Source organism: Fringilla coelebs (assembly GCF_963513975.1).
Source record: "Fringilla coelebs genome assembly, chromosome: 16".
Lineage (NCBI taxonomy): Eukaryota > Metazoa > Chordata > Aves > Passeriformes > Fringillidae > Fringilla > Fringilla coelebs.
The window spans coordinates 2654157-2667161 of NC_140042.1; the positions used below are offsets into that span (position 1 = coordinate 2654157).

The 13005-nt window shown below is 54.6% G+C and overlaps 1 protein-coding gene across 2 annotated transcripts in view; it reads right to left on the reverse strand.

Moving 5' to 3' along the window:
* The window catches only part of MPRIP (myosin phosphatase Rho interacting protein), a 72830-nt gene that overhangs the window by 36817 nt on the left and 23008 nt on the right, over window positions 1-13005 (reverse strand). For both annotated transcript variants that reach the window (XM_084216789.1, XM_084216790.1), the window contains exons 4-5: window positions 5158-5309; window positions 3151-3235 (exon numbers count right to left, since the gene is read on the reverse strand). In XM_084216789.1, the coding sequence (XP_084072915.1) occupies window positions 3151-3235; window positions 5158-5309 (237 nt within the window). The remainder of the gene's footprint in view (window positions 1-3150; window positions 3236-5157; window positions 5310-13005) is intronic.

Sequence of the window (13005 nt, forward strand, 5' to 3'; positions counted from 1 at the left end):
ACAGATGATGGATGATGCCCCTTTGGTGGCCACAGCCCGGCCAGCCCAGGTTCAGAATGTGACCCAGAAGAGGCAGCAGCTTTCCCAACTCCTTCCTTGGCTTTGTTCATTAGCAGATGTTTTGCTGTTGTCATATTAAACTTCTGCATTCACAGATTATTTTTCTTAAAGCCACCCATAAATCAATGACAATTAACTCCCCTTTGGATTGTGGGAAGTTTTCCAGCTGCTTGTTCCCTTTCCATGGAACAGGGGGGGATACAGGAGTGCACAAACAGACAGCTGAAAGCTGGGAACAAGGGCTGCAAAGAGCATCCTCTCTATCTCCTCCTCCCACATCAGGTGGGTTTTAGCCCTGCACCTCCATTGGCATTTGCAGGGCTGTGCCAGAGCCACTAGGGATCTCCCAGGGAGTGTGTCCTGGCTCCACACACAGCCATGACAAGCAGCAAATGACCTCAATTAAAAAGAAATCCCCTTGGGAAATTTCACACTAAAGGAATGCAGTGTTGGAGGTAAATGATCCAGAGTTCACAGGCATCCTGCTCAAGGCGACTCTGCTCAGGCAGAGGATCAGTCCAATCTCCAAGGTCCCTTATACTCTCCTTCATTGATCCAAGCCCAAAGCTAATCACCAGCTCAGGATATATATCTTTATATATCTCTTACACACACCCCCACATAATTATTTGTAGATATGTATTTAATTAGGCAGAGATTTGGGCCAAAAAGAAGTCTGTGAGGGAGCAGAGACATTAACTCTCTCCTGCTCAGGGGTATGAACAACTCCAAGAAGCAGAATGCACCAAAATCAGCAAAACCAGCCTCTGGTTGCATGAGGTGTGTCTGGGCACGCTCTGCTTACCTGAGCCTGCCACACCCCTGTGCAAACCCAGGGCAGAGCCTCAAATCCCACATTTCAGCCCCAAACCCTGCCTCAAGTTCCCATGGGCAACAGGCAGGCACAGGCATTCCAGTCCCTCCTGCTGCTGGAGCACAGCAAAAGCTGCAAGAGAAAGCTGCCCTTTCCCCCCTAAAATTGCAAAGCAAAGTCAGAACACCTAACACTCCCTGTCCAAAAAATTCTGCAGCAGGAGTAGTATTCCTTGCATTGCTCCCACCCTGGTTACTTTGCAGAGGAATGATGCAAAATGATGGGGGGAGTTGAAAATGACCTTGATGCTCTAAGAGCATCCAGGTGTAACCAAGGTCTGCCGTACCACAGACAAGCAAAAGCTATGGAGAGTGAGAAAAAGTAAGAATATAAAATTCTTTTTTTATATCACAAAGGTGCCCACCCTTCCCTAAGCAGCTCTAAGACATGATCTACTGCCTGATTAGTGTATGGCCATCTTTAGGAGGAATGCAAGCTTTCTCATGGAGAGCAAGCTGAACAGCAGCCAGCTTCAGGAGAGGCCATTTCACAGAGGAGAATTTGGTGCTGATTTTCTCCTCAGCATCCTCTTTCCTTTGCTGGACCAGCCACCTGCATCAGTAGGATCTCGGAGACAGAGGAAAGATGCTGCTTCTGCCTTTGCAGGCTGCTCCTAAGCGCCTGACACAGCACAGCATCCATCAGCAGCACTTCCCACATGGAGGTTGGTTTTACAGAATGAATTTGAGCCTTTTTCCAGCACCGTGGGGATGGAAGCCATGGGATGGAGAGAGTGGAGGGAGGGTAGTAAGTAAGACAGGGTTGTCTGTCCCAAGACAAGAGAGCAATGTGCCACAAGGGTCCCTGGTCCCCATCCCCAAGCACCTGGGGAGCCCATCTGCCCACGGGGAGCCGGCATCCTTCCCACAGCCGCTTCCCTTATTTGGTGCTCAGGAGCTCAGATCCTGTACGGTTTCCAAGAAGTTGCCATGGTGATGAAATGTAACCCAGAGTGATGTTTTTCTGGCTCTGCGCCTCTTGTCGTCTCCACCCTGTCCCCCCTCCTGAACCCAGCCTGGGTTTAGTGGTGCACCCTGGCCAGGGTGAGCATCCCTGCCCTGCTGCATCCACTCCCTGGGGTGCCCCAAATGCAACAGTCCACTTCTTGGGAACTGAGGATCGACAGCTCATAACATGAAGGGAGGAGGCATCTTCCCTGGAGCATTACCAGAGCCAGCACTTATGGGCTTGTTCAGGCTGTGAGGACCCCAGACCTTGGCAAGGGGTGGCTCAGACTTACAGCTTGGTGTGCAAAAACGGATCATCCCCCCACTAACATTTTTCCCATTGCCTGGAACATCTTTATCCAGTGGAGTGATGAAAACTTATTCAAACAAACACTGTACAAAACCCATCCATGGCCCAGTTTGCACCAGGGCCATCCTTGGAACTTCATCAAAGAGGACCTGAAAACCAAGGCTCAGGGGAGCCCTGATCAAGGCTCAGGGGAGCCCTGATACTGGTTTTGGTCCCCAGCAATGCTGGAGGAGCCCTCCCAGCTGGACCCCTGTGGTGGTGGGACACACAGCCAGAGGTCAGGCGGCCTCAGGGACATGGCTGTTCTCAGCCCCGGCGAGGGACGAGGGTGGCCCTGGGGTCACGTTCCCCATCTGTGGGACTGTCCCCCATTCCAGCCACGTGGGAGCCAGGCAGGAACGAGTGAGTCAGAGCTGGCCCCACTTTTTACCATTTATAGTCAAAGTGAGCACGAAGCCACTGGCGGGTCCCTGGAGAGCCCAGCTCCGGCCCCCGGAGCTCCCAGCCTGGCCCTGGCCTTTAGTATTTTCCTTTCATTCCCATTATCTCTGGGGTCATCTCTAAGGGAGTAACTGGAGCCCGATGGAATTTCATCCTGTTTCTGACGAAAAGGCCCATGAGCAGCACCTCTCCCTGGTCCTCCGTGGGGACCACGTTGCTTTGCGGCCACTCCCGGGATTGTGTGCAGGGGTGGCACCACAAAACATCACACAGGGGGCAGAACGTGGCCCCAAAGCAGCCAGGAAAGCAGGAGTGTGTGACCCTGGAAGTGATGACCAGGAATTAATTCACACCGATCTGCTGTCCTGGTTTGCCCCAGCTCTCACCCTCCACACAGGCAGCATCAGAGGGCTCGTGATCCTGATGGCCTGGGGGGAGCTACCCCAGGACCAGAGCAAGGCCATGGCCCTGAGAGGGAGGCAAGGGACTAGGTGACAGTGTGTGTGTCCCTGGGTTACCTGGGGAGTTGGGGGCTCTACCTTCCTCTTCTTCTTCTGATTCTGCTTGTTTGTCCTGGGATAGACAATCAGCATCTCCAGCCACCTGCAGGCAGAGAAAGCAGAAGGTGAGGTCTGTGCCACAGAGACAGGAGTGATGCTGACGTGATCAGGGTCAGTTTGGTGAACAATACCCAGAAACCATCCCAACCAGCTCCTGGAGGAAAAATAAGGCAGGAGAAGAGGGAATGACCCCAGGATGCTTTGGCTCAAACCCTGCTCTCTGCAAAAGTGAGGCCACAGCCAAGGCTGATATGAGGCAGGGATTCAAGGATCCTGTAAGACAGTGGAGAGGGACAGAGCCTCCAGCAGGCCCGTCCCCTTGAGCCATGCCAACACCCGCACACTGCAGACAAAGGGCTTTTGTCCAAGGAAGAGCAGCATGAACTCGGCATTGAGAAGTCCTGTGTCCTCCCACCGTGGCCTGACAACCTGCCCCCGCATCTCTGAGAACTCCACAGGGATCCCTGGGCCACTGGGAAACATTCCCACTTCAAATGTCCCTGCTCCCCTTTCCTTCTCCCCCTGCTTTGCACACTGCTGCTGTTAAATGTTTGGAGATGACAACATCAAGTGGGGTTTGGTGAGGCAATGAACGCCAGAAGCACAGAATGAATGTGAAACCAATTGTCCCCCAGCCAGGGAAATCTTCCTGTCGTGCTGCAACTGCAAACAAAACCAGCCTGGCTTGGCCCCAGAGTGGGACTGCTCAGGGATGATTAATGCCTGCAGTCAGGAGCAAAAGCACTGCTTCAAAACCCATTGCTGGGCTGATGAGCAATAAATCAGCCCCACCTCACTCCACAATGCCTCTCCCTCCCACGGCAGGCAGGACCAGCAACAAAGGCTGAGCTGGGAACTAGAGCGTGGGGAGAAGGTGGAGAGAGCAGGCCATGGGGGCTGGCCATGGTTTGGGGCAGTCACTGCTCCTGCCAGGGAGGAGAGGAGCTCACTCCCCTGTGCTGTGATTCCCACATGGCTCTGCATCCCAGCTCCACAGCCACTGCAGCACGTCGCTGTGAATGGGGCTGGGGGGACAGGTTTGCAAACCCAAGGCTCACCTGTGCCCTCTTGTCTCAGTAGGGCAGGGAAATTTCAATGCATGAAAACACTCATCTGGTCAAAATCCCCAATTCTTCGTAGAAAAATGTCTATTTCAATAAGTATTTACAGAACAAGGGGAGTCTCTACCGAAGATAAGGCTTGGAAATAGAAATCTCAGCAGAAAGTGCTGACTCTGCTGCTGCCAGGGCTGGGGGAGGCAGGAGATGCTGTGCCTTGGGAGCAGTGGGAAAGAGCAAGTGTTCATCCCTTCAGTTTCCTGCTGGAGTTTCAAATGTCAAATTCTGGGAGGGAGGCACTGGGCTCCGGGCACTCCATGTGGGAAAAGCTCTCAGATGAGCAGCAGCACAGCCACACTCTGTCACTGTGTGCTGGCAGCTTGGCTCTCCAGGGCTCTGCACCTTCACTAGCACCAGCTTCAATCCCAGCTGGTATATGAGTGATGGAAAAGGATGTTTCTAGGTCACCAACCAACACCTGGAGTTGAGAAATTTACCCTGATTTGCTCGTTTTAGCGGTCTCATCTTCACTGTCACTGAGCCACTGCATTCCTGTGACATTTTAACCATCCTTGGAGGTGAGATGATTCCCTGGGACCAGGGAGGTGGGCAGCATCCACCCCAGGATTCCACATCTACCCAGGGATGGATGAGGACCAGAGGGTGTATGGCACTTGGGGGCGGACCTGCCAGCCCCAGAATTATGGGACCTGTGTCAGTGGGCTGGATGCCTAAAATGGGATGGGATGGGATCCCTGAAAGCACTGTGGGATCACCCCAGCACCCAGGATCAGTCTGGGTATGCACAGCCACAGTACCCAGCCTTACTCAGGGTCCTACCCACCTTCCTCTTCCACGTGGCTAATGGAAGAGCCTGGGAGGGGCTGAGCCCCAGCTCTGCACTCACCCACTGATGATCTCCTTGTTCTCGGCGCGGATGAAGTGCTCCTTCTCTGGCGTCAGGATGCACAAGGAGAACTTCTGCCCTGTCCGGCCCTCGCCGTCCACCACGTCTGTGCACTGGTTCATGTTGATGGTGCCCTGCGGGAGGGTGGTCGGCTGCGAGGGAAAGGAGAAAGGAGCAGCTTTGAGGAGAGCAGAGGAGAGAAGAGCTGAGCCCTAAAACCTCTCCTGGAGGACACCAGGATCCTACACACCAAGATGATTTGCCCACAAGTAACCAGATCCATCTGTGTGCCGTGCCCAGCCCACAGCAAAGCTCTGTGTCACACATCTGGGGACACAGACCAACCAGTACAACTCCTGCCAGACCAGTTTGGTCCACTGCTGCCAGAAAGCTGCTTCTCCTATGCCAAACATGCAGGGAAGGATGGCTGCCCTGTTGTGGCACCTGGACACCGAGGAAGGGCACCAAGGGGCCAGCTTTGTGTCTGCAGCTGCAAGCCATCTGGGCTGGTGGGGTGGCACCTGGGGACAGGGATGGCAAAGCAGCAAGGTCCCACTGTCCGCAGCAGAGGATGGCTCAGGGACAAACAGACAGAGACAAGCACCAGGTTTTTTCCATTAAAATTTAAAAATCACAGAGTTTGCCAGGGAGGGACTGCAGCATCGAAGGGACCTTGCTTGGTGGGTTTTCAGAACAGCGTCATCTCTCAGCCCCATAGTTCCAAGGAGACCTGGTGAAGTGGGACAGGTGGTGGCCCCTGTGGCCCAAGGGGACACTGAGGGACACCCAGAGGGGTGTCAGCACTGACAAGAGCTGACAGGTCCATCTGGAGCAGCGCTGGCTCATCCGATTACAGAGTATCCACCCGTCCCCAGTGCCTGCAGCCCTCCCCCCTGAGCCATTCCACGGCTCCCATGTCCTCAGCCTGCCTGTCCCCACCAGGCTCGGTGACACTGGGGTCCTTCCAGCATCCCAGGGCAAACCTGCACCTGGGACATAAATGGAGAGGGAGAGATCCCTCCGAGCTGCCAACAGCACCAAAGGAGGACCTAAAGCAGCCTGTGGACACTTCCTCGCCCTGCCAAAGCCTCCTTGTGCCCTCCAGATGGCCGGGCCAACAAGGAGACGGATTTCTGGCAGATGCTGTTAAGGTTTTTACCATGGAAACCAGCTCCCCTGCCAGCAAAACCCCTCCAAAAGCAGCCTGTGCCATGCAAAGAAAGGGTGACAGGAGAGAGCTCAATGGCCCCAGCCTACAAACCCAGAAAATTCAGATCAGTCTCCCAGAGCTCCCTGTTTAGCCATCTGTAGGAGGTGGGAAATAGCCCCTTTCCCCAGGAGAAAGGTTTTTCCCTGCAGCTGTGTCCCTGGGTGGGAGCAGCCCATGACAGCCCAGGGGTGGCAAGGAGCCATCACAGGTGCTCCAGCACTGGGCACATGAACTGGACCAGCCGTACATCAGGGACAGCAAAGCCTCCTCTCCTTGTGGAAATCAGCATCCAGAGACCCCCCAGGATGGAGGGAGGGAAAGCAAAGCCCAGCCCAGACCCCAGCAGGGCGCATGCCCAGCCTCCAGCCCTGCACTGCCACGGGTAGTCAGCTCTTAAGAGGATTTTTTGTCTTAGACAACAAAAATAAAACCCCGCTTTCCGGGAGCTATAAAAACCCAACGGAAAAACTTTCTCCTGTTCCAAGTGGAGTCTTAGAAAAGTTTTTGTCTTGCTGGCCTCTGGCAGAGCCAAGGCCTCCAGGACTGTAAGGTCCAGGTCCAACCTCCTTCCCCTCCCAGAGCAGTTTTACACCAGGGAATTCAACAAAGACAGGGGGTGAGGAGGAGGGAGGGAGCCCCACAGGGGGATCTTGGGCCACTCAGTCCCTTGACTCCCTGTAAGGCCCCGGAGGGATTTGGCAAGGAGCTGGCACAGGAGGAGAGGAAGAACCAACACCCTCCAAGCCCATGGCAGTGCAGGGCGGCTGCTCCTGCTGCCCACACCCAGCCCTGACCGAAGCCTGCCGGGAGCAGAGGAGCCGGTTTGGGGGCTGGCCCTGCAAAGTGGTTTTGCCACTCAGCCCTCCTTGTGAAAGGTGAATGCTGGCATCTTGCACAGCCTGACACAGGAGTCTCCATCCACCACTGCACCTCTGAGTCAGGACACCAGGAAAGAGCTGGGAACAAAGCTGGGAATGACCCTCTTCCACCTGTGGCCCCAGGGATGAACCCTCCATCCCACAGCAGCTCCCCTGCACCCCACACCCCTCAGCAGCAGATGAAACCTGACAGACCAGCAGCCTCACTCACTTGGGATGTAAATTCCTTTACACCATTTGTTTCCTTCCTTGAAGGCAGCACAGGCACTTTGAAGTGAAGCAAAATGCAAATGGTGCCTGGTGGAAACGCGTGTGCACACACACAAACTCCACCAAGGAAAAGGGGATGGCTTGGACCCCTTCTTCACCTCTGAGCACCTGTTTCTGGGCTGGAGGGTTTCTCAAGGCTGGGGAACCTTGGAGAAGAATGAGCAAAGCTGGTCCCTGGCCAGGTAAGGACTGTGTGGCTCCAGCAGTTGGAAGGGAATAAATAAATAAATGCAGAAGCAGAGAAGCATTGCATGGCAGAGACACCGAAACAACAGGGCTGGGATTTCAACCTGCCCTTGGAAGAGCAGATGCTTTGATACAAGGCTGAACCCAGCATCAGACCCTGGGGTGGCTTCAGGTCTGGGTGAGGCAGGAGAGGATGCTCAGCCTCAGCTGCTGATTGCTGCCAGTCTCCAGCTGAGGGACAGCCCTGTCCCCAGGTGCTGGCCCTGCCTTTGCCCTCTCCCATTGCTGCTGGGATGGAGCCCACAGCTACCCCAGAACTGGATCTGGTGGCTGGGTGTGTCATTTAACTAGGGGTAGGAGTGGAAGCACACAAGGGTGTACCTCTGTGGAAGCAGAGGACATCATTAAGGCCACCCCCACCAGCCCTCCTTGAGGCCACCGGTGCCACCAGGTACCTCCATCCCAGTCACTTGAGCAATGCCTGTCCCTCACCAGGACAGGAAAAGGAGCACTTGTATCACACGAGCAGCTACAGCTCTCCAGGCTGCCAGTACCAGCAGAGGAACCAGAGACAAGAAACAATTGTGTTGCTGTTTCCCTCTGTAGTGACAGATCCCTATTGACACACACGTGCTCACAGAGTCCCTCTCCATAACACACAAAGCCTACAGAGCGCTCTCCTCCTCCTCTTCCTCCTCCTCCTCTCCCTCCCCCGGTGCCCAGGCCATGAGTCATGCCAGGCTCTCCACAACATCAACAACATCAGCAGCCTCTGGATGAGATGCAGGGATCTCTAGATGGATGCTCCTAGGATGCAGAGCCAGCAACTGCAGCAGCCCTCTCCTTGGGCAGTGGAAAGGAGGGAAAGAAAGAATGGGGACCTAACAGAAGCTTAAGGAAGAAATCCCAAGCAGGGCATTACTGCATCCTCCTGCACAGTGCTGGATGCCTCGTGGGTGATGAACTACTAGGTACAGGAGCTGATGCTGTAAATCAAAAGGGTTTGTCTGCAAAGTCCCTCATTTCCATAAGGCACTGCAGGGCTGAGGCAGAAAACCAGGATTATTTTAGGTAGAAAAACAGGATTATTTCGATTTGAAAACTTCTGAATTTTTTTCCAAGGACTTTCCCTGTCCTTTCTAACACATGGGGATCATAGCAGCTTGATACAAAATACAAGGGACCTTTGCTCAGGAGCTGTACACAGGATGTTTTGGAGCAGGTAACCCCACGGTCAGGCTCCTGAGGAGGGGCTCTGCCATGGCCTCCGTGGGACATGGCCAATGCCCAACCCGTTGTCCAGGGCTATTACACAACGTGGGTTGATGAAATCTGGAACACAACCTTTAAAGAAAGGCGATGGGGCAGGGGGAGGAGGAAACCAAACAAAAGGGACATTTTACTTTCTGCCAAGAACCAGGAGGGGAAGAGAAAAAAAAAAAAACCCACAACCATTTGTCTATCTCACATGGCGGGCTGGTTGCCTTGGCACCGGGGCCTGGCTGTCCCAGGGGAGATCACAGCTCTGCTGTCCCACTCTGGGCTCAGGATCTGGCAGGCTCTGCCCTGGCTCCCAGCACTGCCCTGGAGCAGCAGCGAGCCTGCAGCGCCTGGGGAAGAGACATCCACGCTGCCTCCATAAATGTGTCTTGACAAATGTTAATTCTCCCAGCTAAAATATTCATGAAGGTGGCTGCCGAGTGCTGCTCACTCACAGCACTCCTGAGTGCTCTGCAAAGGCAGCTCCTGTGTCTGCTAAAAGCTTCCCCCATCCCAGTGCCTGGGCTCAGCTGATCACAGCGCTCCAGGCAGGATGCAAACAGAAGGGAGCAAGACTTCACTGTCACATTGTCACAGGCACATCAGGGCAACATGGAGACAACCACGGCTTGGGAAAGGGCCCAGACAGAACTTGGACATGCAGCTCCCAGCACCAGCATGGCACTGGGAGCCTAACCCAGAGCCACATCCACCATTCCCACCTGGAGGCCATCAAGACAGCACCAACTCCTTGCAAAGTTACAGAATTGTAGAAACCCCTCCAATGATTAACTCACAGCACTGCCAGGTCCTCCACTAAAACACGTCTCTAAACACCACATCTTTGTGGTTTCTGAACACTTACAGGGATGGTGACTCTACCACTTCCCTGGGCAGCCTATGCCTATGCCTGACCACCCTTTCATTATAGAATTTTTTCCTAATATCCAACCTAAAACTCCTCTGGAGCAACTTGAGGCTGTTTCCACTTGTCCTATCACTTGTTAGCTGTGAGAAGACACTGACCCACACTTGGCTACCACCTTTCAGGGAGTTGCAGAGGATCCCTTTTCAGCCATGCAAGGCGAGGCATGACCTCCCAAATCCCAGCTGGGGATGCTCTGTGCACACACACAGGGCTGGCTCAGCCTGCCCTGAGCTGCCCAGGTGCCAGGCTAGCACGGCTGGCACAGCAGCAGGGCTTTAATGAGCCTTTTGGGCTTCCTGCCACCAGGCACGAGGCTCTCGATAGGGCCACAACGGGGCTGGAGCACTGTGGTGGGCAGATTTATTACACTTATAGATCAGCTGGCAGGCTGAGCATCCTGGATTTATTAAATTAGACAAAGAAGCTGAAAACAACCTCTGTGGGCTCTGCAAAAGGATGGACAGGAGGAGTCACCGTGGAAGGGCAGCAGAAGGTTGTGTGTGCTCCCACATCCCCACATTTCCCTGTGCCATCCAAGCACGAGGCAGGTATCTTTTCTGGGCCACCTGAGCACACCTTTCTCACCTGCAAACTTCTTGTATCAGCATCTACTGCTTGGTGAAAGCCACTGAGAAACCTCCAGCCACGCACCAGTCACCCACAGATTTCCCCACTGTTGACCCGGCCCTGCTCATCACAGGTGCTGACAGCCAGTTTTGTTTTGCTGAAGGAATTCCCCATAACCCCAGGTCACCCACCCCAAGGAGGTGGGATGGGTTAGCAAGTGCCACACACACCTGTCCCTGCATGCCAGCCCCTGAAGAGCCCTCCTGAGCCTCCACCAGGACGTAAAACAACATCAGCTCCCCTTTTGCCACTGGGATGGAATTTTCTTCCTCGGGGAGCAGTTTGAGAAGGGGGTGAAGTGCAGGGGCTGGGCAGGAGAGTTCAGCCAGGGGCCGCTTTTAAGCAGAGTCGGTGTTTATGTCCACGGACAGCGAGTCTAAACACTGAGCGAGGCCGGGAGCTGCCTGAGAACTGGCTGGGTGCACCCTCGGGCTCCTCTCCCACCCAGTGCCACCTCAGCCAGGCATGGCCAGCACCCACCCCAGGGGTGCCCAGGCTGCAAGTCTGGGGCCACACATCCCATTTGTAGCCCCATCCCCACGGGCACCCATCCGGCGAGCGGGTGCTGGAGCGGAGCGAGCCTGGCCCGGGCTGTGCGGAGGCTGGAGCCGGCTTCTCTTGGCCTTATAAGGCTATTTTCGCACTGCTCTTGCAGCTCCCAGCTGCTCCCCACTCCAAAGCAGGGTCGGAGTTGGCAGCCAGAGCCTAGCCTGCCTCCTTCCTGTTAACCTCTTTCCTGCTGAACAGCCTCTGAGGGGTCTGTGCATGGTGGGAACAGCCATGCTGGGCAGGGAGGGTCAGCAAACCCACTGGTGGTCACCAAGTGGGTTCAACCTCCCTCAGCACTGGTGTCTGACCCTCTAGGGCCTCAGCAGCATGGACAAATCCAGGAGCCTTTCAGGGAACCTTGCAACCACGGATACGCACATTCCACTTCCAATGCTGCTGGAGAGGAAGAGGGAGAGAGATGCAAAAAACATTGGCACCATGATGGGAAGGACAGCAAGGTCCCACCAGGGTGGGGTATCCAAAGGCTGCTCTGAGCTGCCATCCTGGCTGTTTGTGGACCAAAGGAAAAGCCAAATGTTGTACAAAGAGCGTGGAGCATCAGCTCAAGCCCTATCCCAACTCTCCGGGGACCAAAGCAGAAGCCCAGAAATGCACAGGCATTTGCCAGTCCTGCAGTGCCAAAGGCACCACCTTGTAGCCCTGCAAACCCAAAAGTTACTCTTGCTTCTTGCTCTATGGGATTTAGATGCATTTAAAATGCAAAATGTCCTCCTCCCCTCTGAGGAGGGGGGTGGGAGGAATACATGATAACAGATCCGACCCCATCTGCTCACAGCTGCCAGCGTGGCATCTTCCCTGCTCCCAGATGCACAGGCACAACAGCCAAGGGGGAAGCAAATATCTGCAGCCTTCCAGCAAGTCGTCATGGTAATCAGCCCAATGGCAAAAACCCGGTAAGACCACGGACAGACCAGAGCTTGGTGCAGAGATCATGACAGGAGTTTCCTGGAGAGGGAACTGCAGTCGTTTGGAGGTGGGAAGGAAAAACGGGCTTCATTTGCATCTTGATACTTGAATCTTAAATTACACTGTTCCAAATTGGCCTTGTCAACTTTATCCTCCACCCCCTCGGTGTAGGAGACGAGTCCCAGGCGGTCCCTGCACCGTGTGCCAGGCACACATGTGCAGGAGCTCAGCACCACCTCTGTGCTCACAGGCTCCACAGCAGCAAGGGGCTTCACCAAACACCAGCAACCACAGCTCCCTAAGGTCACCCACACACCGAGATGGCCATACACACAGTGATGCCAGTTTTGGACACAGTTCAGGAGGAGGAAAGCTGGGACTGAGGCAGGATGACCTCTACCCATGCTGGCCAGCCCCAGTTCCAGCTGGAACTGGATTTCTGCTTCATGGGAGTGAGGGAACATGACCAAGGTAATTGTCATCCAAGGAAAGCAGAAAATTAGATCAATCAAATCCCTCTACCTCCCACTGAGTAAACCTATCTCCCTTCCAGCCTAGAGGGAAAGGAGGGACAGGTCTCCTCCTCCCCAGCCATCCCACAACCTCTCCTGCAAATGCAACCAAGCAGAGGAATCAGTGCAAAGACACAGGGACACACCAAGCCATCAGCAGCATCACAGCCATGAAGAGCCACCTCCATTGTCTGGAGCTCTGGATAATTTCAGAGCCTGCAGCCACCCTGGTGGAGTATCCCACCTTCACTCCCCAGGACTCTCAATACAGGGTCTAGTACTGGCACTCAACAACTGCAGAGGAGGAGACAACAGCCCTGGGGATCAGCAGCACCAGACCCACCGGAGGCTTGGGCAACTCCCACGGGCGCAGATGCTTCAGTGGAAGTTCTTGAATCCGGCCAAATTAGTCTGGAAATCTCATTATTCCCCAGCATTGCTCTTATGAGCTTTGCAGAGCTTCCTGCTGGGCTGGGAATACCAGGAGGCTGGGCTCCCAGG